The sequence below is a fragment of the Hirundo rustica genome, chromosome 23 (genome assembly GCF_015227805.2).
Source record: "Hirundo rustica isolate bHirRus1 chromosome 23, bHirRus1.pri.v3, whole genome shotgun sequence".
Classification (NCBI taxonomy): domain Eukaryota; kingdom Metazoa; phylum Chordata; class Aves; order Passeriformes; family Hirundinidae; genus Hirundo; species Hirundo rustica.
Genome location: NC_053472.1, coordinates 733661 through 761241, shown reverse-complemented (window position 1 = coordinate 761241; position 27581 = coordinate 733661). Strand labels below are relative to the sequence as shown.

General features: G+C 49.7%; 1 protein-coding gene across 5 annotated transcripts in view; it reads left to right on the top strand.

The window, feature by feature from the left end:
* FLI1 (Fli-1 proto-oncogene, ETS transcription factor) overlaps positions 1-27348 on the top strand; it is a 90686-nt gene extending 63338 nt beyond the window's left edge. For 4 of the 5 annotated variants that reach the window (XM_040085137.2, XM_040085136.2, XM_040085140.2 and 1 more), the window contains 6 exons: positions 225-428; positions 6474-6539; positions 21390-21455; positions 22681-22743; positions 23869-23916; positions 24900-27348. In XM_040085137.2, coding sequence (XP_039941071.1) covers positions 225-428; positions 6474-6539; positions 21390-21455; positions 22681-22743; positions 23869-23916; positions 24900-25429 — 977 coding nt within the window. In that variant the 3' untranslated portion in view covers positions 25430-27348. The remainder of the gene's footprint in view (positions 1-224; positions 429-6473; positions 6540-21389; positions 21456-22680; positions 22744-23868; positions 23917-24899) is intronic. The other variant, XM_040085139.2, reaches the window with a different exon arrangement.
* The last annotated feature ends 233 nt before the right edge of the window (positions 27349-27581 follow it).

The following is a 27581-nucleotide window of genomic DNA, read 5'->3' as shown; positions in this document are numbered from 1 at the left end:
GACAGAGAAGAGTTAAATGCCACCAGTGTTGTTCCCAAGCAGAGAAGGGAGGTTTGGGCAGGTTTTCCATCCTGAGCCCCGTTCCAGCACAGTGCTCGTTCACCCTGGCAAAGAGGGGTCAGTAAATTCAATGTATCTGCTCCGGAAACGATGGCTGGTGCTCTGGCGGGGCTGCAGGGAGTCTGGAGGTGTGTGTGTGCCCATCCTCTCTTGTCTCCTGCCAGATCCCACCCTCTGGACCCAGGAGCACGTGCGCCAGTGGCTGGAGTGGGCTATCAAGGAGTACGGCTTGATGGAGATCGACACCACCATCTTCCAGAACATGGACGGCAAAGAGCTCTGCAAAATGAACAAGGACGACTTCCTGCGCACCACCTCCCCCTACAACACAGAAATTCTGCTGTCTCACCTCAGTTACCTCAGGGAAAGTGAGTATGGCCCTGGCCCATGCCAGCCCCATCCTGGCACTGGGATAAACCGCTCCGGGTGTGGAACTCCCAGGGCTCTCCCTGTAGCAAGGGGGAGGGAAACGAACGGACAGAGGCAAGCAGAGAGGACAAGCAGGGAAACGAGGAATAAAATTGGGTTGGAAAGCTCAGATGAACACAGATGGAGCCACTGGTGCTATCAGGGAGGTGAAGAACTGAGCAGGGCTCTGAAGATTAGATAAGTTTTATAGATAACAACATCTGTGGCTATGTGATAAAAAAACCACGTATTTGCCATGGAGATTAAAGCTGACATCAACTGATTTGTCTCAGGCAAATGATTGCATAGCTTTACAGTTAGAGGGCTGTGCCCTCCCCATAAGCAGGACCCACAGCTGGCCAGGGCTGGAGATTTCCTGTGTTCCTGCAGGCCCAGGTTTGGTGGAGAGAGTTGAAAAGCCAAGAGTGATTCCCCATAGATAAACATTCTGGAGCAGATGTTGTGCAAATGACCCAGGACTCTGAGAAAAAGGTCGTGGAAGCTCTTTATTGCTCCTTTCTGTCCCACACTTGAGTATGGAATGGATCCAATTCCCCTTTTTGCTCTCTTAAGCCCTAAACCCAGGAGCTGTGAGCAGTCTGGAAAAACATTACCCCAGCACCCAAACAGAAATGATCACCTTAGGGATGGTGCCTGCACATGATGCTGGGAGTCTTAGATTTCAGCTTTTCCAAGACTTCTGTGCAATCATGATCACATCCACAGCATCCAAATGTCTCCTCTTCACCTACTAATGGAGCTGAAAGCATTTCCTTTCCCCACAAAGGTGTGCTGAGGATAATGGTGCTGTGATGAGCCAGAGAACAGGAGCTGGGCCCTACATGCTCTGCTCTTTTTCCAAATGAAACAGCTTTTATAGGAGTATCATTATTTAAGCCCTCAAAAATCAGAAGGTGCCATAAATCAAGGTGGAGGCTCTGGGAGAGAAAGGAAAAAGTGTATTTTCTCCACTTGAAAATCCAATTGTGATGAAAAGGCAGCTGAAGATGTCTCCTCTGGCCAGAGAAGCAGAGATACAGAATTTAGGGTGTTTCTTTGAAGCTGATCTCTCTCTGCCTAAAATCAGTGGGAGTTTCACAGATTCCAGTGGCACAGGAGTTAGATCACAGATGGGTGCCTCTGGAAGCCCCACCTTTACTTTTCTTGAGAAGTCAAGCCAAGGAGATGATTCACAACAAAAAAAACCCCAAACCGTTGGATTTGAACAGTTTCTGTCCCTCGTGACTGGACAATAAAATAATTTCCCATCCAAAATCATTGGCAAATTTAATTCTGTTCCATCAGCAAAGAGCTGCTGGTCCGCAGGAAGCTTTCGAAGGTTTGCCTGTGGAATTACACGCTTTCCTGGGAAATGGGAAGGCAGTTTTGTGCAGCCAGCAGTGCTTTGGCCAAACCTGCTGACTGGGGCTGGGGAAATCAGGCCCTCTGTAACCGGAAACGCTTCTGAATTCCCACAAGATAAACACACAAGTGAAACCCTTGAATCGTCTAATTGATAAGGCTTGAGAATTGACAGAGGGGTGGAGTTGTGTGGGTTCAAAGCACAGGAGCGGGACGAACTTGGAAAGCTTGGCAGAGAAGAGAAATTCTCTAGGTGGCATCTCCAGGATCACCCCCAGTGTTTGTGTCCCGTTGTTTGGGCTGTATCAGGGGAATTGCGTTGTTGATCTCATGGCAAGAGCCCGAAAACCTGGGTTCGGTGGCCACGTTTACCATCTGCTGCTGCCCATCTGCTCAGCTTCCTGCCTGGTCCCACCTCCCCCTGGACACTGAAGCCTGGTCACACTGGTCTCCACGTCCAGCAAGGAAGCACCAAGGCACGCTGACACTCAGGACAGCAGTTCCTGGGTCACACCTTGCCTTTAAATACCTGAAGTTAGGAGTTTTGCTCTCTGCAAGGTGGCACCAGCCATTCTGCCTTTGGAATGTGGATCTGTGGAGCAGGGACTGCTCCTCACACCTCCAGAGCCGAGCGCTGGAGCCCTGGTGCAGCTGCAATATTTAAGCATTAAGCATTGCAATAATGATCATCCAAATATCCTGTCCTGCCAGGGCAGTGCCTGCTGTGACTTCTGCGCTATTAAGCCAGTGCAAAACCCGAGGAACTTTGCTGGATTCAGACAGATTACTCACTCCTTTTTCACAGGGAATTCAATCCCAGTCCATCGCCAGCTTTAGGATGATGAATCTGCGTGTGCCGAGCCCCAGACGTGGTGCGAGTGCCGTGCTCATTAGAGCAGCTCCTGTCTGCTGGAGTGGGGCAGAGCATTCCCCCTTCCCTGCAGCTGCTCCCAGCCCGAGGACAGGCTGCTCTGGGGAGTGCTGGGTGTCTCCCTCATGGAGTAACGCCTTCCAGAGGAGCTGATGGCTTTTCCAGACCAGCTTCCTGTGGATGTTCAGTGCCGAGCCTGGAGCTCAGCGCCATGGGGGCATGGGCTTTTATTTTTCACGAGTTTTCCCCTTTTGGAAGGGTGTTTGTCCCACAGACACTCAGCTCTGCTCCTGCTCAGGGTAGGGAATAGGTGATGGCCACAAGCACGGGAGGATTTGGGGGAATTGCAGACCTACAGGCTGGATTACCTCTGCCCAGGCTCTCTAAAGGTGTTTGTGGTCTCAGGATGTTAAACTGGATATGGGATGATTCATGAATCTTCAGCTTTGGGGTTTGTTTTCCAAGAAACAAAGCTGATCTGAACTTTCTGAGCTGTTTGCTCACCCAACAAGGAGATCCCCTGAAAATGAGCTTTCCCAAAGGGTTTTCAGCATTTTATACTCCTGATCAGGGGGAAAACTTCCTTAAAGCTGCCTATGAAATACATTATTTTGGCACATCTGAGTCCAGACTTAAAAAATAAACCAGCAATATCTGCATGACCTCAACAAAAGCTCAGTCTCAGTTTTAGCAATGGAAGGCTCAAGGTGAGCTGTGTAATGCAGTCAGGAGTAACCCAAACTCATCCCACAGCAGCTTTAGTCTTTGGCTTAGGCCCGGATCAGAGTGGTGCAGTTGTTTCCTGTTGCCACAAGCCATTGAAGCTGGCAGCAATTCCAGTATCTCTGATCCTCAGGAGATTTCAGGGTGCAGAGCCCAGTCCTGCAGCACTCTCTGTCCTTCAGAGCCTCCAAAAACATCCCAGTGCTTTTTTCAGGGAGCTCTCCATCCACCCCTTCAAAAAATCATCTCTCTTTGCATGTTTCTTTTAGCGTCCTCTCCAAAATCGTGAAGCCATGCCTTGATTCACCTTCTTTTTGTCCATCCCCACACATCCTGGGGCTTTCTGACTGACTGGCTGAGCTTTCTCAAGCACATTCTGCCCCGTGAATCCTCTCCAGGCAGCTGTTGGGCAGGGGGAAGGGAGCTTTGGGTGCCTCCATGCTGTGTTTGGGATGAAGATCAAAGCAAGCTGAGCTGCCATCTCCATCCTTTCCCTCCCTGGTGGTGCGGGCCAGGGCGTGGGGTGCACAAAAAGGACAAGGGCCTGGAGGGGAAAGAACGAGAAAACTGCTCAGTGGTTTTGAGCCACGTGTTAATGCCCAGCCAAACCATCCTGCCAAGGGCAGCAGGACCTGGATTCCTGCAGGAGCCGTGCAGGGAGGGCCACAGGGCATGGGGAAGGGGAGGGTGAAAAAGACTTTCCAATTAAATAGACCCTGAGAATGCAGAACCAAGGTGTTCCTGCCCCTCTGAAGGATGAGCTGCCTTGTGAGAGGGAAGGGTTTTATGGCAAAAAAAGCAAAAAACAACTCTCCCTCCTGCTTTTCAGCCCACCTCCGTCTTTTTGTAACGAATGCAAGGGAAATAAAAGAAAGGGAAGGGTGGGGGGTGCCATAAGATAACATGTTTGAACATTAATTATGGGAGAACAGCGCTCACTGCACTAACCATACCAGAGAGAGCTGATCCATCCACGGCATCGCTGACCCAGGGACGGGGGAATAGGGACAAAAAATGAAAATTCATCACAGCCAAAGCTCTGCCCCCGAAGGAGAGAGGGAGGAGCAGCCTGGCTTGCGTCTGTCTGTCTGTCTGCTTTCCTCTGTCCTGATCTGGGTCTCTGCCTTTCTCCCTTTCCCTCCTCCACTGAAACCCTTAATAGGAAACACATTTCCCTCTCCGTGGTGTTCCCACCAGAAACCTCAGACTGCCGGGCAAAGGTGAGAACTTTGAGCAATTAAACCGGGGGAGGCGCCGGTCCTTTCCAGTGGCTTGGGCTGCATTTTTTAGCCTAAAGTAGCTATAGGTTGACCCTGCTAGCTCGGTGCTATTCATCACCCCACCCCCACCGCCCCAGCCATTCATTTGCAGCCCATTTAGTCATAGAAAACCACGTTTCTGAATTCCCCAGCACTTCCCTGTCTGGCAGGGGGAAGCTGGGCGTAGCACTCTGGATTGCTTTAAATAACCTTAAAGGAGAGAGTGGTGGACAGGAGTTTCCCCCACAGATATTCAAGAAAGAAACGCCAAAGCCAGAATGAAAACAGGAGTTAGGTGGACAGAGTTGTTTCAGTTCCTCCCGCAGCCAATCTCTAAATATTTCAGCCAATCCTTTGGGCTATTGGCAGCTTTCAGAGCCAGGGTGCCCTTGGGATCCCTCTGAACTCTTTACCTCCTCCCTCACCATCCATCCTGGCCTTTGGAAACATCTCCTGACTTGCAGCACCTGGTACCATCCATCCTCCCTCCCTGGGAGCAGCTTTGTTTCCCAACACCTCCTGCCCCTGTGTCCTTGCTGGCGTGTGCAGCCTCTGGCTTTCTTTGCTTTTGGGAAGGACAGAAACCCACAGCAGCAGAGGCCAGCAGCATCCAGCACCTGCAATGGCTCTCCAATCTGGCAGAGAGCCGCCTAAACCTCAGCTCCCACAGGAAAGAGAGACAGTCTGTCTCTGAGGGGCAGCCGAGGTCATTTGGGATGATGTGCACCAGAGGAACGTGGGAGTGCAGGGCTCAGCCCCAGGATCCTGCTCAGCTGGTGCTGCAGTGCCTGCAGAGGTGTTCCTGCCCTGCTCAGGGCCCTGGGGCTGCTCAGGGGCACGATCCCATCTATGGAGGGCATCTGCAGAGCTGTAAAAGCACTCCCAGGGCAGGACTGCTGCTGCTCCAGCCACACCATCAGGACACACAGGAGCCTCTGCCGTGCCACGGGTGTCACTGACCCAGCACAAGCTGCTCCAAGGAGCTGCAGGGACCACGAGCCCAGCGGATGTTGTGAGCACACTTAACCAGACAGCCATGAAATGTGCATTTCATGCTGGCTTCCCTGAACTCCCAGCATCTCCTCCTCCATTTCCAGGAGAGTTTGCAGGAGAACCACAGGAAAATGCTTAGAAAGGAACGTTTCCCCCACAGACTGCACAGAACAGAGTCCCTTCCAACGAGTCCTTTTTGTGCTGCACTTTCGTGTCGCGTGGGGCTGGATGGAAATGCCTCTCTGAACCAAGAGAACTGCTCCCAAATGCCCCAGAGCACGGGAGATGCTGGAATCCCAGTGAGAGCTGTGCAGCTGCTGGCCCCAAACCAAGCATGTGACGCTCTAAAAATGGCCAGGTCCTGACAGTGCAGTTTGTGTCTTTTCCTGCTTTTCTCATGCCTGCTCCTCCAACAGGAAATTTCTCTATCACAGCCAGAGAGAGAAAAGCTTCTTCCTTATCGTGTCACACAGCCTGTGCCACAGGCATTTCTGGAGGCTGTGCTGGGATAGGTTCTGTACCTGTACGACCTCACCCTTTAAGATCAGTTTTCGATGGGGGCCATCAAAGCACTCGGTGAAGGAGACAAATATCTTTAATTTTTGCAAGTGAGGAAACAGCAGCACGTGTGACCTGCAGCTGCCAGGCTTTTAGATGAATTTCACAGAAACCGTGTGCCTAATTAGCAGCAAAATTAGGGTTTTTTTTCATGCCGTTAACAACAATTCCTACCTGCCCTCGTGGTTCCCCGTGGCAGTGTGCCCAGACTGCTCTAACTCCTTCTCTTTGCTTTGCAGGTAGCTCACTGCTGGTCTACAACACTCCATCCCACACAGATTCCTCACGTCTTGCCACCAAAGAAGGTCAGTGTTTTGCGTATAAACGTCCTGGGTTTGATTGGGTTGGAAGTAGGTGTTGTTAATAATATTCCTTGGCATGAAAATGTTCTGCTCCGCTCTGCATTCACAGCACGGTTAAAAAGGAACAATTCTCAGTGGGCAGCCCCACCCAGGCTGGAAATGCCATCTCTGCTTGTCCAGCCAGCACCCAGGCATCAAATGTGTCACTGGCACACTTGTGTTCCGCTGAGCTGCTGGGCGGGTGGCGCATTTTCTGTTCCTGATGTGAACAGGTTGGAATCTCACGCAGACAGCAGGGCCTGTTTCTCTCTGAGGTCACAGCTGAAAGGGTAAAATCTGTTTCTCTCTGAGTTCATGGCTGAAAGGATCAAATCTTCTCACAATGAATCTCACTATTGTAAAGGCCACTCAGGTATTCCAAACCCATCCGTGGATCTGTAGTTCCTTTCAGCCAGCAAGGAAGACCAAACGTGTCTTTTTGACACTTTCATTTTGGAATAGTTTGATTTCCTTTTTTGTTTCAAATAACACAACATTTTTAATCTAGTAGAAATTCCGACCATGTAGCTATAGCTTAGAAACCTTGAAATTTAAAAGTTAATAACCCTCTAGAGACTCCTTCAGGCTTTGGGGTTGTTTGTGTGTCCTTCAGTCAGGTGTTTTGGGTTTTCCCCTGCGACTCCAGCCCTGCTCCTTGTTCTTATTTGTATTGACAAACCGGACTCTCAGCCAGGATAAAGTGAGCATTGGTGTGATCACAGAATCCCAGGATGGTTTGGGCTGGAAAGGACCTTAAGGATCACCTGGTTCCAGTGCGTGGCCATGGGCAGGGACAGGATGAAGCACATCCCTGACCTACATGGAGAAGTTGAACTGATAAAGAGCAGAAATCTGTTCTGTGCTCTGTGCCTCCTGTGTAGAGTCTGTAACTCACTGTGGAGGGACAGGAGCTTTAAATGGGGTTTTCCTTTCCCTTTGTGCTACTTCAGGAGCATTGGGTTTGTTCCCTGTGCTCCATTCAACTCCTCCTTTGAAATGTTTCTGGGAAGGGGTGAAATCTCCTGCCCACCAGACTGGAGCCAGAGAAATCTCCTGCCCACTGGAGTCAGTCTGTCCCTGTGCCAGTCCCCTCACTGCCATACACGAACTGTGAGATACAAACACCTCTCTGCTCTTGAGGAGAACGTGGCTTCATGGACGGGACCCAAGTTTGGATTTAAAAGAACAGTGGGGAAAGACAGAAGGTCTTTTATTAAAGCAGCTGGAGAGACAAAACCTTCCATTCCACTGAGGGGCTGCAGCAAACAGACCCCACATTTAACCAGCTCCTGCATGGAGCAGCCTCCTTTCTGTGCTGCCCTCAGAGCTCTCCTTTCTCCTTGCATTTCATCCCCAACATCTGCCTTGGACCTGGACATGAGATCAGGGCTGCTTCCTCCAACAGCTCCTTCTGTCCAGCATGTAAGTGCCCACTGGAGCTCCCTAGCACACTGCTCTCTCCTCTGAGGGGTTGGTAAAACAGGGGCAGTACAGGGACAGAGCCACTCAGGCTTTGCTCTGACTGCTGCTTTGCCATTAACAATCATCTAGTTAAAGTTCACCCCATTTGGGCTTCCTCCTGTGTGAATAAAGTAGTGACATGTGCTCCTTCACAATTTCCTCTTGCACCCAAACCTCTGCTCATTCCGTCTCAGGCCAGGCAGTGGCTAAAAATAAAGCCAAGAAAAGTCTGTTTTTTTTTTTTTTTTTTCCCTTTAAAGAGAAAATCTCTCTGTATAACTGCACTCCTCTGAATTTTTAAACACTTTGTGACACCTTGAGTCACTCAGGCTGAAAGAAATTCGAGGGGAAAGTGTCCCTCCCCCTGCATTTTTAGTGGCCTCGAGAGTGTCTCTGCAGTGCAGCTGACAGAGCTCTGGGTCCGCTGCTGTCAGCGTGGAGCCCTCAGCTTCACATGGAACTTTCATCATGTGTCAATAAAGGACCAAGCACACCCAGGGGAGAGGCAAATAAAAAGCAAGAACTACAGAGAAATGTTGCAGTCCCATCTATTCCTCCCCCATCTCTTCCTATGAGGCATGAATTCCATCCTTCCTTCCACACTGGACGTTGGTGCAGCATAAACTGCCCCACTCCACCCCACTGCAGCTGGCTGAGGTTACTGCTGGGATAAAATGTCAGGGGCAGGGTCAGGAGAGCACCACAGGCTGGCAGATAGGGAACTGGGGGAGCAGGATGAAGTGGCTTATCCAATAGCGCAGCAGAAACTCATGATGCTCATAAAACTCCACTTGGAATTCCTCAGTCTGGGTTTTGTTGTTGGTGGCTTTTTTTGGGTGGTTGTTGTTGTTTTTTTTTTTTCTTTTTCTTTTTTTTTTTTTAGGAAACAGGATTTTCCTTGTTTCCTTTTTAATGGGCTCACGTCAAGGTGATATTCTCACTCCAAAAGATGATATACTTTTGGAAAAGGAAATTCAGGTTAAAAATTTTTTTGTTTTTTTTTTTTTTTTTTTTTTTTTTTTTTACAATTGCTTAACTTCTCAAAAGATTAAACAGTTTTCTTCATGTCGATGCATCTGGAATCTACCAACTCTGTAAATATTTCTCCTCTCTACGCCTGTGGATAAAAACAGACGAGTTTTTCTAACCACCTTCCCTTGAGGATTCAAAAGCAGGTGATGAAATAGTACCAAACCTGCCAAAGATAGGGAAAAAAATACCATTCTCTTCACTCCTCCTGTAATTTTTCTCCATAACTAGTGCAAATAACCTGCTTGTGCAGATTCCAGGGAGAGACAGGAGCCCTTTGCATACATTTACGCTGTGCTTTACCCAGCATGTTCCATCCACGGCTGGAAAAAAAAAGAAGCCACACGTCAAAAAAAAAAAAAAAAAAGAGTGCAGCTGCAGCACAGACCGCTGCAGATGTTCCAGATGCAGCACATGGCTCTGCTCCCTCCCCCAGGATGATGTCCCCAGGAGCACAGGGAGCCTGGCCCGTGTCCTAGTGCCGTCCCAGGGCTGGGTTTGGTGCCCTGGCTGCAGCTGCAGACTTGACTCCCTTTTTCCCTTCTGTTTTCAGCCCTTTCACTCCCTGCAGTGCCAGCCCTGCAAAGAGAAGGAGCTGCAGCTCTGCTTTAGGGGAGCTAAAGTGCAGATCTCTGCAGCAGAAATCTCGGGAATCTTTACAGCACATCCTGTAAGTCCCACAGCTGGGGCCCAGGGCAGCTGAGTGTGCTCACAGCAGACAGGTAGAGCCCTTGTCCTGTTCCAAGGACTCCTGCTGCCTCAGCTTCGCCCCTTCCCAGCCTCAGAAGCACTCCAAAGGATGGGACTGAGCGTCACCGGGACAGATTGTCTTCAGCTCCCTCTGAGGAGTAAATTGCTCTAATGAAAATCACCAGTATTTTTTGGCTGGAGAGCAATTTTCTGGGAAATGAAGGGAGGCTGCTCTCATGGCTGACTGGAAAGAGCTGCGTCCCCCTCCCACTGCAGAGATGGCCTGGGTAATTTTCTGGGATTGTTTGGAGCAACCAGTGATCTGCTGTGGGTACTGGAGACAGGGACAGGAATCTGAGCCCACAGTCCGGGGAGACCTCGAACTGCTCTCCTGCAGAATGGTGTCATTGGAGCAGGTTTCCATAGGGAAATGGAAAGACTGTTCACATACAACAACATTGGGAGGCCAAAGGGCCACATCCCCAAAGGGCTCTGAGCTCTCTGGCCTCTCTCCAGCACAGTTTTAAAGTTTTTAGTGTGACGGGGTCTGTGTAATTTGTGTGTTTAGTACACGAGCAAAATGCTGTGCGGCAGCTGAGCCCAGGGCGGAGCTGGGGGCTCCTGATGAGGCAGAATCCCGGTGTGTGGATGTGGGAAGTTTTCTGTGTCCATGCACCCTGTGGGAATGCCTGGGCTGGGATGTGTGGTGCTTTCCAGTGCATGCTGATCCCAGGGAAGTGGTGTTTGTGCAGGGAGGTGGCAGAGGGTGTGAAGGAAGGCTCAGCATCGCAGGTGGGAATTGACCAGAGGGGTTCCTGGGGCTGTTTGTCCCCAGGTCATCCAGGAGCTTGGCTCAAAAGCTGCATTAAGCACAGGCTGGGCTCAGCCCAAGGCAATAGAATCCCAGAATCATCTAAATTGGAAAAGCCCTCCCGGGCCATCGAGTCCAACCTGTGACCAACCCCCACCTTGTCACCCAGCCCAGAGCACTGTGCCACCTCCAGGGGTTCCTTGGACACCTCCAGGCATGGGGACTCCAAACCTCCCTGGGCAGTCCCTTCCAGTGTTTAACAACTCTTTCCATGGAGGAATTCCAGCCTGAGCCTCCCCTGGCACAACCTGAGCGAGTTTCCTCTTGTCCTGCAGTTGTTCCTGGGAGGAATCCCAACCCACACCTGGCTCCTGTCAGGGACTTGCAGAGAGGGATGGGATCCTTCTTGAGCCTTCCAGATTTGGTTGAGAACAGTGACAAACCAGCCCAAAGTCCCAGAAATCCGACCCAAACTCAAGCAGAGCACAAGAAAAAGGGATGTGATAGCTTTCAAAGAGGGAGGGAATCTCTATGTGAATGCATGAACAGGGATGGAGGAGGGCAATTTTAAGGGTTTATTCTGTGGCTATCCCATGTTTATGTTCACATTATAGAAGTCCTGGTGCAAACAGTGAGGATGTTTGTGTACAAGGTGTGTGTTTGTGTGTTTGGTGGGGCTATTGGCAAATTTAAGAAGATAAATAAATCAGTGAACTCTGAAATCCAGGGCGATTTCCTGGGGCTTTCTACCAAAGTTCATTGTGAGGCCCGAAGAAAGAGTTTCCTGGTGTTGGAGCATCAATTAAAATCTCTCTCACTCCAATTCCCCTGGTACCTCACAAAATATGAGTCTGTGCAGCTGCTTTTCTCACCATCGGGGCTGCAACCTCTGCTCCCTGTAAACTGCTAGGAACTCCTCAAAACTCTTCTCTCCCCCTTGTCAAATTGAGTGGCAATTTGGGGTAAGAGGTTCACATTTTGGGGGACTGGGGAGAGGGGCAGACACCGCAGGGAATGTGGTTGCATAAGCACAGCTCCCACAGGAAAACACCCTCAAATTCCTGCATAAAACCCTTCTCCTGGAAAGGCCATTTTTCAGATCTAAAAGGTTGTAGTGAAAAATATCGACCACGTTCCATAAACTCTCCTCGGAGCGTGTCAGTGCGGCCCCTTCTCACGGCAAAGGTTTTAAACTCTCCAGCTTCAGTAGTGGCAGAGGAAAAGCAGCTGCAGCTTTGTGCCCTCCTAATTGTCTGTACTTGCTAAAACATTTCACGATGATATTTGTGTGCCTGGTGATGAAATATCCCATTTTTAGCTCGGCAGCAGAAAAAGGGGGAGGCTTTTTAGGTCTCCTTTCGTTTTGGCTGTGTGGCCAAGCAGGGATTTATGAGTTCAGGGGAGACAGTAGCCAGCGCGCTCGGATTTTGCTTTTTATACTTTCTTTTTTTTTTTTTTTTTTTTTTAATTGTTTTCCTTTGAAATTCCAGAGTTAGTGTTTTGTCTGCTTTCTCCCTGACCCTCTTCGGAGGCAGGCGTGTGTTTTTTCACCAGAAAAACTGGAAACAAAGAATCGTTGTCTTTAAGCTGTAGCAGGCAGGAAACCCAACTCACAAGGGATCACCCCGAGCCAGCGCTGTCCCAGAGTAGACTCCAGTTCTCTGAATTCAACCTGACAGCTTGTCTGGAGCACTTTCTAAGTAACCATTATCCTTCCTTTTCCCCCAGCAAAAGAGCCATTATTGTTCTGCCTGGGGTGCAGCGCAAGGAGTGTTTTTGAGCTGGGGGACGGTCACACTTTTGCTGGGGTGCCAGATGCTCCCTCCCAAAGCCTTGGAAGTGCTCGGGCTGTTTCCTAAAACAAGAGTTAATTTGTTTCCTGGTGACGACTTAAAAGCTGTAAAACTGCCACGGCTGTGCGTGTGCGTCTTCTCTTTTCTCTCATGCGTGCGTGGCCTTCTTCTCCGTGGATACGACGTTCGGCGTTTCTCTATTTCTGCGTTTGTGTGTTTTTCAACAAAAGCTACCTCCGGGCCTGTCAGTGGTTTGGTTTTAGGCCCTGTGCTGGGGGCAAAATCCCCGCAGAGCGGTGGGCACAGCCTTGCCCGCTCCTGGGCGTGTTTTGGGTGGCTCTGTGGGTGTGCAGAGGATGTGCAGCCGTGCCTCGGCTGTGCCTGCAGCCCTGCGTAGCTCGGGAACGTCTCTGCCGGCTGGAGAGCATCTGCTTTTCCAAGCTGGCTCTGGGAGGGATTCTCAGGACACATTCTTCAGCCTCTGTGCACCGCGCATTGGGATTTCTGCTGCTGATATTAAAAAAAGCAACAACGAGGGGAAAAAAAAATAAAAATCTTCTCATTGCTTCCTCCTTTTCTTCATAATGTGTCTTTGTGAGGCTTGCGTGGGGCGAGGCAGACGTGGCTCAGGAAGGGGCAGCGCTGCGTGGCTCGGGGATGTTTTTGCAGCCACAGGCACCACTGGGGGCTGGCACCACTGGGGTGCAGGAGCAGGCAGGGAGTGACCCCGAGCCTGAGTGGGGAGCGGAGCTGGGGCTCTCAGCTGCCCTGCACCCCGGCCCTGACCAGGGACAGGGCTCAAAGCAGAGTGACCTGTCCTGAGCGCGCCCCGACTGGGCCGGCTCGGGAAATCCCCTCTGGAAATCACAGAGTCCCGGGATTGCTTGGGTTGGAGGGACCTTAAAGCCCATCCAGTGCCACCCCTGCCATGGGCAGGGACAGCTTCCACTAGCCCAGGGTGCTCCAAGCCCTGTCCAGCCTGGCTTTGGACGCTTCTGGGGCAGGAATACTGAATCCTAGTTCTATTCCTACACCATCCAGATCCTGTCTGACTGGCAATAAGCAGGCTTCAGCCACAGGGCTTTAATCCGTCACTGATTTAGAACAGGAGTCCAATCAGAGATGTTTGATCCCTCCGATCTGTATTTCGATAAAGGTAGCAATTCATAACCAGGCTCTCAGCTGCTTTCAGACATTCCCCAAGCTAAATCTGTTCTTCACATCCATCTCTGGAGCAGATTTCTCACCTAAATCCAGCGGTCAGTCCATTCTCACTTGGTTAGAGATGACTTCAGGTCAAAACCCAGTGTTGTTCCAGGCCTGGATTTGGGATCTGTGGAACAGGCTAACAGCAATGTAGACATCAGAGAATCACAGAACCGTTCAGGTTGGAAAGGCCTCCGAGACCATCGAGTCCAACAGTGCGCCCAGGTGGATGTAAAAGAGGGCTTGATAATAATTTTCAATTGTGAAATAATCAAATAGACTGACAATGTAAAATAGAAGTATTTTTGAAATCATTCTGCACTCAGTGAGTTGCTTCCTCGTAGTGAAGAGACTTAGAAAGACTGATTTCCACCTCTGACTCCTGGAGTGGTTCCTTGGCTCAAGGAAGAGCAGGTTGTGTCTTGAAGGAGAAAAGAGTTTGGTGCTGAAGGACTGGGAAATCTCATGTGGCAATGGGAACAGTCACAGTAACACTGGCCAGGAATGACAAAGAACACGACGTGGCACATGTGTTAATTAATTGTTTTAATCAGCAGAGATAGTAAGTCAAAAAGTAGTTCCTTGAGCAGGACGAGTGATGCTGTGAGGTTTTGAGGCCTCAGTGTGCTCAGCTGTGACACACACGCCCCTGGACCTGGGTAGATGTGATGGGAGGTTGGCAGAGCCATTGGAAAAGGCCACAGGAGTCTTCAGACCATGCCCTGTCCCACCATCCCAGCCCACAGCTACAGACAGCTGAGGGCCCAGAGCCTCCACAGCTTTGTGCTGAGAGGAGCTGGAGCTCCTCTCTGCTGACCCTGGGAGGTTTGCACTGTGTCAGAAATGTCCTGTGTGTGTGGGGCAGTCAGAAATGTCCTGTGTATGGGGTGGTCAGAAATGTCCTGTGTGTGTATGAGGCAGTCAGAAATGTCCTATGTGTGTGGGGCAGTCAGAAATGTCCCATGTATGGGGCAGTCAGAAATGTCCCATGTGTGGGGGGCAGTCAGAAATGTCCCGTGTGTATGGGGCAGTCAGAAATGTCCTGTGTGTATGGGGCAGTCAGAAATGTCCCGTGTGTGTATGGGGCAGTCAGAAATGTCCTGTGTGTGTATGGGGCAGTCAGAAATGTCCTGTGTGTGTATGGGGCAGTCAGAAATGTCCCATGTGTATGGGGCAGTCAGAAATGTCCTGTGTGGGGGGGGCAGTCAGAAATGTCCTGTGTGTGTGGGGCAGTCAGAAATGTCCTGTGTGTATGGGGCAGTCAGAAATGTCCCGTGTGTGGGGCAGTCAGAAATGTCCCATGTGTGTGGGGCAGTCAGAAATGTCCCATGTGTATGGGGCAGTCAGAAATGTCCTCTGTGTGTGGGGCAGTCAGAAATGTCCTGTGTGTATGGGGCAGTCAGAAATGTCCTGTGTGTGGGGCAGTCAGAAATGTCCTGTGTGTATGGGGCAGTCAGAAATGTCCTGTGTGTATGGGGCAGTCAGAAATGTCCTGTGTGTATGGGGCAGTCAGAAATGTCCCATGTGTGGGGCAGTCAGAAATGTCCTGTGTGTATGGGGCAGTCAGAAATGTCCCGTGTGTGGGGCAGTCAGAAATGTCCTGTGTGTGTGGGGCAGTCAGAAATGTCCTGTGTGTATGGGGCAGTCAGAAATGTCCCATGTGTATGGGGCAGTCAGAAATGTCCCATGTGTATGGGGCAGTCAGAAATGTCCTGTGTGTATGGGGCAGTCAGAAATGTCCTGTGTGTGTGTGTGGGGCAGTCAGAAATGTCCTGTGTGTGTGGGGCAGTCAGAAATGTCCTGTGTGTGGGGCAGTCAGAAATGTCCCAGGTGTATGGGGCAGTCAGAAATGTCCCATGTGTGGGGCAGTCAGAAATGTCCTCTGTGTGTGTATGGGGCAGTCAGAAATGTCCTGTGTGTGTGGGGCAGTCAGAAATGTCCTGTGTGTATGGGGCAGTCAGAAATGTCCTGTGTGTGTATGGGGCAGTCAGAAATGTCCTGTGTGTGGGGCAGTCAGAAATGTCCTGTGTGTATGGGGCAGTCAGAAATGTCCCATGTGTATGGGGCAGTCAGAAATGTCCTGTGTGTGTGGGGCAGTCAGAAATGTCCTGTGTGTGTGGGGCAGTCAGAAATGTCCTGTGTGTGGGGCAGTCAGAAATGTCCTGTGTGTATGGGGCAGTCAGAAATGTCCTGTGTGTATGGGGCAGTCAGAAATGTCCCATGTGTGGGGCAGTCAGAAATGTCCTGTGTGTATGGGGCAGTCAGAAATGTCCTGTGTGTGCGTGGGGCAGTCAGAAATGTCCTGTGTGTGTATGGGGCAGTCAGAAATGTCCTGTGTGTGGGGCAGTCAGAAATGTCCCATGTGTGTATGGGGCAGTCAGAAATGTCCTGTGTGTGCGTGGGGCAGTCAGAAATGTCCTGTGTGTGTGGGGCAGTCAGAAATGTCCCGTGTGTGGGGCAGTCAGAAATGTCCTGTGTGTATGGGGCAGTCAGAAATGTCCCGTGTGTGGGGCAGTCAGAAATGTCCTCTGTGTGTGGAGCAGGTGTCCTGTGTGTGTGGAGCACTCAGAACATGTCCATGGAGCCAGGGAAGGACCTTACAGGCTCCACAGCTTAAATGTTTGCTGCCACCATTTGAACCAGTCCATTGGATGTTTCTAGGAGGAGCTGGAGGTGGTTTTGGCTCCCTGGTCCCTGCAGAAAGCCACAGTCTGGGTTTCTGGTCTCCAAGTGGCTTTGAGCACGGCCCCAGCTCCTGGATGGGATCTCCAGGAGGAGGAAGGAGGCAGTGTGAGGGCTGGACACGCTGGCCTGGGCAGACCTCGCTGATGGGCTTGGCTGGCAGCAGGAGAGGGGGTTGGGGTTTGTTCCCATGTCGGGACTTTTCCGAGGCACCAGGGCAGTGCCCTCACTCACAGCCTCACCTGGGCAGGAGAGCCCTGGCTCCTGTGCCCTCTGCTCCCTCTCTCCCCAAAAAGTGGCTGCCACAAAATAGACCCCAAGGGCCACTAAGACCAAGGGTAAGTCACAGGTCTGCATCCCCCAGGACACCTGGGTCTGCTTTTCATGTTTAGAGAAGCTAATTTAAATTCCAACCACCAGGCCAGGGTCCTTTCTTCCTCCTGAAGCAAGAGGACTCCTTGCAAAACCTAGCCTGTGTTCTGCATGGAGAATCCATGGCCCAAACCCGGGCTGCAGGAGGAACTGTTCTGGGATGACCTGTCTCACCTGGATTGGGAGCATGGGTTTTCCAGGCAGGACTTGGCCTTGGAGATTTCAGCGAAGCAAATCAGGAGAAGGGGGAGGAGAAAGCTTCAAATCTGAAGTGGGCTATGAGATCCACAGGATTCTCCAGGTACCTGACCCTTCTTTCCCTCTCTCTTTATGAAGTGGTTGCCACAAAATAGTTGCCAAGCGACCACTTAGCCACACCACAGGTCTGGATCCCCCAGGACACCTGGGTTTGCCTTCCCCCTTCCTGGCTCTGTCTCCATGGCTTAGGACCCTTCCCACCCTCAAGCTGCCGAATTTTCTTGTAGGTACCAGCTACAGAAATTCCTGGGCTCTCCATTCCTTCCCAGTCTTGCCAGCATGGATGGCATTCCAAATAAGATTCCCCCAGAGAGCCCATAAAGCATTTAGTCCGTAAATGACCCACCCCCACTGTCTCCATCCTAGAAAAATAAAGGCCTAAAAGATGTGGACATTCCAGGCCCAAGGCCCGTTGGTCTCCTGGAAAGCCTCGTCAGGGCTGGTAGCACAAGGTGCTGCCTGAGAAAGCTCCTCAGAGGGAGCAGAATGAAGGGGCTGTCAGCACTTCCCAGCAGCTCAGGAAGCACAGGCACTGTGAGCCCATTGTTCAGTGAAACCCCCCCCCTTGCCTCCCCTCTGTCCCAAACTCTCAGATTTATAAAACACCAGGGGTTCTTTTTATTTTTTTTTTTTTTTTTTGAATCTTTTAAAGCTTATCAAGAGAGGGTTTGCTCCCTCATACATCATATCTCAAACACAGACCCCTTAAAGCCTGGGCTGCACTCAGGCTGGAAGGACTGACAAGGATTTGGGATCGTGGTGTGGGAATCCACCTGGGGATTTTCAGGCTGGTTTCCTGGGAAGGGAGTCAGTGTCTGTCCATTTGCCCCCAGCAATATCTATCAGTCTGTTCAGACTAAATATGCCCCAGAGGTGCTGGGAGGGGACACAGCTCCGTGGGGAGCAGGGGCTGTCTGCAGAGCTGGCAGGGGAGAAGCCGAGGGAGATTTGGGGTGAGGGAGTGGAGACCAGGACTAAAAGGGTGCAGAGACCAGTGCTGCAGCCTGCCCCACACTGCGTGATTTCTGGGAAAGGCAGTGCATCTGGAAAAGGCAGCTAAAGCCTGCAGAAAGTGCATTTATGCCTGCGAATAAATAAAATTATATTTAACCTTCTTCCCAGGCGTGCTCTGAGTGCGAATGTTTGCAAAGCTGTGAGATCCTCAGTTGAAAGGTGCTGTGAAAGTGCAAAGCATTATTAATATCCTTTACCTTCCTCCTAATAGACTGAGCATTCAGGCTGGGGAATTTCTGGACATAAACCAGACAGCTGCAGAATGACAGTTCTTGAAAGCATCTATGATTTATTTTCTGCTCTTTAATTCCATTTTGTATTGAACACACATTTGTCATAGGGCTCTTGTTCCATGGGGCCTTTTAAGTCTAAACCAGACATGGGGACCTGATCCTTCCTGGGATAAATTTGCCCTCTCTTCACTGTAGCCATTTGCTGATTTACACCAGGAGAGAACCCCAGCCCAAGACTTTTAATTGAATTTCCATCCCGTGGCAAGTTTTGGTGTAAAATCCAGATCGTTTAAATGACAGATAAGACGCTCCCTGTCACCGTCTGGCTGGAGTTCTCCAGGATCTCTTTGAGCCACTGGGCGTCACGTCCTGGGAATGATCCTGTTTTTGCAGGAACCTGAGTCTCTGGATGGGTTCCCTGGCTCTGCCTTTTCCATTTTGCTTTAAACACATTCAGCTTTCGAGCCTGGGTCTGGAAGCCAGGAGGGCTGGTGTGGTTCTTTCACGTTGCAGGGATTTTTGTGAAATAAAAATAGCTTCCTGCATTTGGATTTTTATTATTATTATTATTATTTTTTGATGGGGGAGAGAAAGAGTTGGAAACTTGCAGTAGCTGAGTGCACACAGTGTTTCAATGGCAGAGTCTGTATTGCTGAATATCAGATTTAACCCTTCTCATTATGGCAAAGTCCCACTCAGGGCTGGCTCTCATCCTACAACACAAGGCTGCCCCTATACATTCCCACACTTGGCTCCATAATCCATATTTATAGAGGAAAAACTGAGGCGAAGGGACTCAGGCAGTCTGGATTAAACTGGAGGAGGAGGAAGAGGAAGAAGAGGAGGAGGAAGAGGAGCATCATCTCTCCAAGTCACGGCCTATTTATTTACTCAAAACACGCTGATGACTCTGGATCAAGCAACTCCTTTGTAGCAGTTGTTTCCCCTGGGATCTGTCCCCAAAAAGAATCAGAGAAAACTGAAAATTTTCAGTGAGTTCCACCATTTTTGGGACAGAAATTCTTCCCAATGTTGAAAAGGACTTTTCTGTTGGAAAAAGGATTGCTGCCTTTCCTTTAACAGAATCATCATATGGCATTTCCATTAATGTTACGCTACAGAGCTGTTTATTGATTGAACAGAACAGAATGTACATTAACATCTCACTTTGCTGAAGGACATCGCTGAAGGTTTTCCTTTTCTCAGTGCAGAACTTGGGTTTTTCAAAGTGTTTCCTCAACCATGGCTCTGATAGCTCTGGTTGGAATAATCCAGAGGGATATTTCAGGGGAGCAATGGAAGTCAGAGCCCAGCTGTAGGGAGGACACGGGAAAAGGCAGGGACTGCTCTGGACCCTGTCACTGCTCTCCTGGTTTTGGTCACTGGGAGCGCTCTGTCTCACCGGGATAAGTCGGGATTACGCGATGGTTTTCCAGCCAGGAAAATGCCCCGCTGCAAACAGCACCTTGTTTAGAGCAGGGACAGCTGCTGGAGGCTGGGCCTGGGGAAAAGGTCCCAACAGCACCGAGGCAGTGCCCGGTCCCCCTGCTCCTTGTACGGACACGGGAGCGGGGACAGGGATCCGGAATGGGGACAGGGATCCGGAATGGGGACAGGGATACTAAATAGGACAGGGATCCTGAATGGGACAGGGATCCGGAATGGGGACAGGGATCCTAAATGGGGACAGGGATCCTAAATGGGCATGAGGATCCAGAGTGGGCACAGGGGTCCAAATGGGACAGGGATCCTAAATGGGCACAGGGATCCGAATGGGACAGGGATCCTAAATGGGCACAGGGATCCTGAATGGGGACAGGGATCCTGAATGGGGACAGGGATCCTGAATGGGGACAGGGATCCTAAATGGGGACAGGGATCCTGAATGGGGACAGGGATCCTGAATGGGGACAGGGATCCTGAATGGGGACAGGGATCCTAAATGGGACAGGGATCCCGAATGGGCATGGGGATCCTGAATGGGCACAGGGATCCTAAATGGGGACAGGGATCCTAAATGGGGACAGGGATCCTAAATGGGACGAGGATCCGGAATGGGACAGGGATCCCAAATGGGGATGTTGATCCGGGATGGGGACAGGGGTCCCTAATGTGGACAGGGATCCGGAATGGGACAGGGATCCTAAATCGGACAGGGGTCTGGAATGGGGGCAGGGATCCTGAATGGGCACAGGGATCCAGAATGGGACAGGGATCTGGAATGGGCACAGGGATCCTAAATGGGACAAGGATCCGGAATGGGACAGGGATCCCAAATGGGGTTGTTGATCTGGAATGGGGACAGGGGTCCCTAATGGGGACAGGGATCCCAAATGGAACAGGGATCCGGAATGGGGACAGGGAACCCGAATGGGGACAGGGATCCCTTTTGGTACAGGTCTCCCTGCTGAAACAGTGTGGATGGGGCTGTCACCTCCCTCTTCCTGAGCTGTCCCATCCCACTCTCTGTCCCAGCTGAAACCACAGTGGTTTGTTTTCCAGTCTGATCTATTTGCAGTGGGGTTTGTGGTTTCGGCAAAAAGGGAAAAAAACAAACAAGTAAAATAAAAATAAAAACAGGCAGATTACACGAGCTTTGTTTTCCCCCATTCCCCTCTCTTCCCTCCTCCCCTGGCTCCTCCACCCTCCTCTCTCCGTCCCTCTGTTTTCCTTCCCATGCCAATAACTGCAAGGCTGTAATTTCAAAGCCTCAGCGGCTTTCCCAGCACTGGAGGAATGTGCCAGTGCCTGGGATGGATCCTCAGGGAGGAGGTGCTGGGCAGAAGGACACTTGGGATGTCCCTGGAGAATGCTTTTCCCCCTTTTTGCTCTTCTTGAAACAGCCTCCTTATTGTGACCTCAAATCCTCAGCCTCCTCAGGTTTAAAATCCTCATTTAATTTCTGTGAAATAATAACAGGGTTCATCTCTTCCTCCTCCTCTGCCTGTGGTCCTCTGAATTTCGGGATAAGAGAAAGAGGTCTCCTTTTGGCTCGGATGGGTCACGCTGAATTCCACTGAGTGCAATGACAGCACTTCATGGTTAGAAAGTGTCAGGCTTGAGAATTGCCCAAAGAGCCCCACTGCTGCATTCACACCTCTATTTACATTTCTGTGAGGGGCTAGGGGAGCACTGGAGATGTGGGAGAGACAAAAAACGCAGCCAAGCCAGCTGGGACCACAAAGAAAAGCCAGATTCTTGCAAGTGTTTTTTTCTAGGAACAGATCATTTCAACCCCTCTGTGCCTGTTGTCTTTTGTCATTAGATCCCTCCTATGATGCAGTCAGGAGAGCAGGATGGGGCAGTAATGGGAATTCTGGCCTCTCCAAAAGTAAGTTGTCCCAGTGGGAATCACAAACTGTGCAATGGAAGATTAAAATGAGACCTGGGCTCAGCTGGCTTGTGTTAGGAGTGTCAGAAGGGCGGAAGATTTGGGGATAGATAAGAGGTAGAACTGGGGACAGATAAGAAGTAGAATGATGTTATGGACAGAGTAATGCTTGTAGGGTTTGGTTAAGGGGCCAGGAGCAAATCCTCTGCACAGACACCCTGTTAATCACAGGCCTGTCCCACGCTGTGATGGTTTTAGGGACAGATTTGGACAGTTTGGGCACATTCTGAGAGTTTCTGCCAGCTTTCCAGAAAGGGCAAAGTCCAGCAGGCAGATGGGGTCCCCTGCTCACACCCAGTTCTTGTTCTTCCTGGGTTTAGAGTGCCCTGGATTCCCAGTAGCGGGATGACATCCCAGACCAATTCTCTGTCCCTAAAATCCGTGTTGTGGCGGCACAGCCTGCTGGCTCCGAGCCACTGTCCCCTGTCCCACCGCTGGGGCTTCTCCCAGTGCAGGGTGGGCACATCTGACCCTCAGCAAGGTACTCCTGGTGTAAATCCACGTGGCAGCACCTGGCAGAGACCCCTCCCAGTGCTCTGCAGCTTCCTGAGCTGTGCTCGCCCCAAATGTGAGAATTATTCTTTGAGTCTCAGTTTTCCGCTGTGAGAAATGATACAAAGAGGAGGAGCAGATCTTCCTGTTGAAGGGATTTATACAAGTTGCTGTGATATTTTCAACTGAATGTTTGATAAACCTTTTTTTTTCTTTTTCTTTTTTTTTTTTTTCCCAGAAAAGGATTTGCATTTGCAAAAAAAAAAAAAAAAAAAAAAAAAAAAGTGGTAAAAACTCCAATGTGGAAGGAAGTCAGAATTTGTACATTTAATAATCCAATTTTTTTGTTCACAACATGGATGCAAGCTAGAATGGAAGTTCAGTTGCAATAAAAGACAGAAAATTAATGAAGTATCTACATAATATTTTTCTTGTCTCACTGTCAATTTGGCAAATTATAAATGTCTATATAATGCTTTCCTTATGGGTGGGTTTTCACTTTACACTGAAAATTTAAATTTCTAAGGGACATCTCTTAATTTTACAGTGCAACCCCCAAAATATCAGCTCAGTCTGAGCAAACCTTTCCCTTGCAGTCGCTGTGATTCCTGTGGGATGTGTTTTGTACTTCACACCTGTTCTCTGTCCCCATAAACCCCTTCTCTCTTTCCAGGCCCTCCTGTCGCAGGGACACAAAATGTGAATAAGACAACGGAGCAGCAGCGGCCCCAGCCAGGTGAGAGTGGATTCCGTGACCCTTGGACCGGGAATTCCCACGTGGAGCAGCCCCAGGCGGGGGACAGGCAGGGGAAGGCTCAGGACAGGGACTGAGCTGCGCCTGCAGCTCTTCCCAACGGGCTCCTTGCGGCTGCTCCGCTCTCCCCAGCCAAAGGAACATCCCTGTGCGGGATCTGCAGTGTCTGATCCCCTTGGAGCATCCCAGCTTGGCCCTTCCTGCTGGAAGTGTCTCCAGCCATTCCAGCAGGGCTTGCAGAGCAGAGCAGTGGAGGAAAGCAGCGCTCCTGGGCAGAGCAGAGCAGAGCAGAGCAGAGCGTGTTCCCTGCTGCCTTCCCACCTTCCCTGCCCGGCACAGCTGCTTTCCATCCCCTTCCCTGCTCTGGGCCTTGGTTCTCTTGGCACCGATTCAATCCGCGAGCAAACGCCGCAGATCCAAATCACCACGGCCAGAGAGAGGCAGAGGAGAAGTGTAGAGATTAGGGCTGAGGAGGCCCCACAGAAAGGGAAGGAATTCATTCCTAATAAATGCTTTGTGGGGTTTTCAAGAACCACTCAGCCTTGGTGGAGCCAGCAACAGACTCCTGTTACTCTCATCTCTCTAACGCTGTGTTTGCTTTACAAAGAGGGACTTGGGTGAATATTTCCTGCCCTCCCAGGGCAGCAAGCTCAGCTGCTAACAAGTGAATCTGAAAATCTCATCTGCTCCCCTTTTTATTTAGCTCTTTTTTGTAAGGAGAAATACATTTGCTCCTGCTTTGCGGCTGTTCTCCTGTCCCACAGGTTTTTTCCGTGTTTGATGTTTCCTGGTTGCCACACGGTGCAGGGTATGTCCAAAGAGATCCCAGACTGCAAAAGCAGGCAGATCTGAGAGCAGTGCCAGAAACTGTGGCTGTGCCATTTTGGATTCCAGAAATACTTGGACGCTGTTTGCTAAGAAGGAAAGAAGGAGCACTTCCAGGCCCTGGGAGAAGGGGCAGAAAGAGTAAAGAAAGAAAATGAAAATTTGGGTTCTAGAACAAATATAGTGACCTGGAATTTCTTTTTGATGAAACATCCTTTAAATTTTGTTGGGTGATTTTTAAATTTTTTTATTATTATTATTTTACTTTATTTTATTTTTTAGATCCCTACCAAATCCTGGGGCCCACCAGCAGCCGTCTTGCCAATCCAGGTGAGTTCATTTTACATTTCAGACCCCTCTTAACAATTTTTTCCTTGAAGCTGCTGCTCCAGCCTGCACCGGGGGGCAGCTGCTGTCCCTGCACCCTTGGGGGGACCTGTGAGGGCCACTGAACTCGGGAGCTGTGACCTCACAAGGGCTTTTGCCAAAATCCTTAAAGAAATGTAGGAAAGTGGTGCAACATCGTCTCTGTCAGGACAAAATCACCATCCTGGGTGTTCTGACCCAAACCAAACATTCCCTAAGAAGAGTTTTATAGGGGTCTTAAGTGCTGGTCTCTCAGATTTGCAGTTCAGATTAATTTTTCACTGCCTGCTGTGGGTCCCAAGAAAAAAGGCACAAAACATCTCTGAAAGTCACAGTGTAACTGTCCCTAGCACATCATCTGCAGTAAATAATCCCTGATTTTAGGGAGCAAGCCTGGAGCAAATCCTGCTCGAACTAACCAATCTTGTATACATGGGATGCCTGTAAGGAAATGTCCTCCTAAGGCTCTTAACTTAACCTCAACTACTTGTACAACTACACCGAGTAAAACCAGGAGTCATCTGGGGAACAAATCATTCTGTGTAACTCAGATCACCCGCTGGAAAGAGAGCTGGAGCTCTCCAAAACAACCTCCACGGCAAACAGTGAGCAGTGGAGGGGTGAAGTACACTGTGCTAACCAGTCGGTGAAAACTCGGCAGAGCAGTGTCCTCACAGAAAACCCTATTCATAAGAGCAGCCCGAGGATTTTAAGGCCAAAGGCAACCATTATGAAATGCAATGTGACCTCAGGCCCAGGCCCAGAACAAAGGGTCTGAGTAACTTGTTTGCTGGGAACAGTTTATCCGCTCCTAGGGCCGCCTTTCCAAGGCCTGAAGGAGCAGTTCCCAGTCAAGATCGAGATAGTCCTTCTGTTTCCTGCCTTTGTCTGTGCCCCGCAGCAGGAAGGCCCGAGTCATTTCCTTTCCCCTTGGCTCGTGTCTGCAGGGAGCGGGCAGATCCAGCTGTGGCAGTTCCTGCTGGAGCTGCTGTCGGACAGCTCCAACGCCAGCTGCATCACCTGGGAGGGCACCAACGGCGAGTTCAAGATGACGGACCCCGACGAGGTGGCGCGGCGCTGGGGCGAGAGGAAAAGTAAACCCAACATGAATTACGACAAGCTGAGCCGGGCGCTGCGATACTACTACGACAAGAACATTATGACCAAAGTGCATGGCAAGAGGTATGCCTACAAATTTGACTTTCACGGCATCGCCCAGGCCCTGCAGCCCCACCCCACCGACTCCTCCATGTACAAGTACCCGTCGGATCTGTCCTACATGCCGTCCTACCATGCCCACCAGCAGAAGGTGAACTTTGTGCCCCCACACCCCTCCTCCATGCCTGTCACATCATCCAGTTTCTTTGGAGCGGCCTCCCCCTATTGGACCTCCCCTGCAGGAAGCATTTACCCCAACCCCAACGTGCCCCGCCACCCCAACGCCCACGTCACGCCGCACTTGGGCAGCTATTACTAAATGCTTTGATCTGCCAGTGGCCTTGAGCAGTCTGGTTGGACTTTTTCTTTACTCCTGGGATTTTAATGGTTTTTGGGGGGATCCTCAATGGATAATTGTGGCCTTTCTGGGGAAGATTTAAAACTGGATATTTGTTATTCCTGGACCAAACCTTTTACTTTTGTAACTTTTGCCTCTTGTGTCTTGAACTGAGAGATGGAAGCTCCTGTGGGCCAGTACTCTGCATTTTCTTTGGTGTTTAAGGCTTGTGTCCTTCATAGAAAGTGATAATGAAGATGGTTCACCATTCCCTGGAATGATTATCAGCTTTTGGATGAGAGGAATTTTTAAGCATTCAAAGGCTTTTGACAAGGCACAGATCCAGTGGTGGAGCGTAGGAAAAGATGACCACAATGGGGTTTTTCTTACTGGCCATTTGACCATTCAGTGGAGGACGTTGGGCCGCAGGGGACCACAACTGGAATCTTAGCTCTAAGGCAGAGGAGGATTTTCACCCAACTGGAAATTAAATATATATATATATTCATATATATATATATATATATATATATGTACATGTATATTTTAAGAAGTAAAGGGCATTGAAGGAACTTCTCTAGAGTACAACTTCATTCGACTGTGTGCGGACTCAGAAAGCAGCAGAAACCAGAACGAAGCGTAACTCAAAGCCAAGCACAGGCACTCCTTGAAAGCAGAAGTGAAGTGAATAAACGACAGCAGGTCCCTGGCTCTGCCCGAGCCGTGGGGCTCTGGAAGCACCGATTCGCGAACGCTGTGCGTTTGTCAGACCATCAAACCAAGGGTCAACAAACCAGAAGGCAAATTACTGTATAAATTATGCAGAGTTATTTTTCCCTATATCTCACAGTTTTAAAAGAAAGAGTAAATAAAAAACGAGTTGACCTCGGTCACAAATGCAGGTTTGTTTTTTACTATCAGCTCGGTTGTTTTTGTTTATTTTTTTAATGTAATTTGTACATCTTTTCAATCTGTACATTTGGGCTGTAGCTTTGTACTTTTTTGCTAAAAAAAAAAAAAAAAAAAAAAGACATGAGTAATGTATCTGTTGGAGATAGGCTTGGTCCTGCAATTGGATCCATGACTGACCCCCAAAGTGGCCAGAAACCTTCCAGGTTGCCTTGGGTTTGTCTAGAGGAGAGGATTTTTCTCTATTCGTCTGTTGTGGCTGTCTGCAAATTAACTCCACTTACTCCCACGTTTGCAGTGAGGCTGATTGAAAACAGGCCCAACATCTCAAGGCAACCATTGTAATATTCTGTGATCGCTTTTCACCCAAATCCTGAACTTTGGGGAGATCTTAACCACTTCATAGATAAAACAACGAAATGCTCCTCTTTTTGACGCCTTCTGCCGGGGCTGTTCTGTGGAAATCCGACCTCTTCCAGAACTCTCAGCCATCCCCAGCTTTGCACATGTGAATGTGACGCTGCACAAGCGGCGGTTTGGTGCCATAAACAGAGGGTAAACCACAAGCATTTGGGGTTTGGAACAGATGTCTGGGGGGCGAGATTTCCATGTACAACCCATTAGCTGACTTGTATTAAGTGGCAGCCAATTAACAGGATCACAACTATCTAGTCTAGACCAACCCCTGGGACTCCGTGGGGGTGGGATTTGATCCATGTGCATCCGATTGCAGGAGAGGAGTCTGAAACCAGAGCATTGGAGTCTGCTCAGAACGTTGAACACAAGCACTGATGCCATTATTTAACAAAGTGGGAAGAGAAGATCAAGCTAATACAGTTAGGTCTTAGTGCTTTCGGGGTGTTGTTAAGTAACATTTCTGCAATAATCGCAAAGTTTAAGTTTGAAGGAACTACCCATGGAAATGGGGCTTTTACTACTATATATATGCAATGTACTTTTTGGATATTAAAATATATATATAATTTTGCAAGCTATCTTGGTGGTTTGTTTTTCTTTTTAAATGTATTAATGTTACGATGAAACAGTTGTATGAAGAAGATGATGTAAAAAAAAAAAAAAAAAAAAGTGGCATAATAAATGGTGGCTTTCTTCTCTGAGGTATCACATTGTCCCACTCTCTCCCTCCCCTCTCACACTCACATGCACTTGAAATTAAATTTAGGTAAAAAGGGAAAGCAAGCAGCTCCACAGCAGTGACAACCCA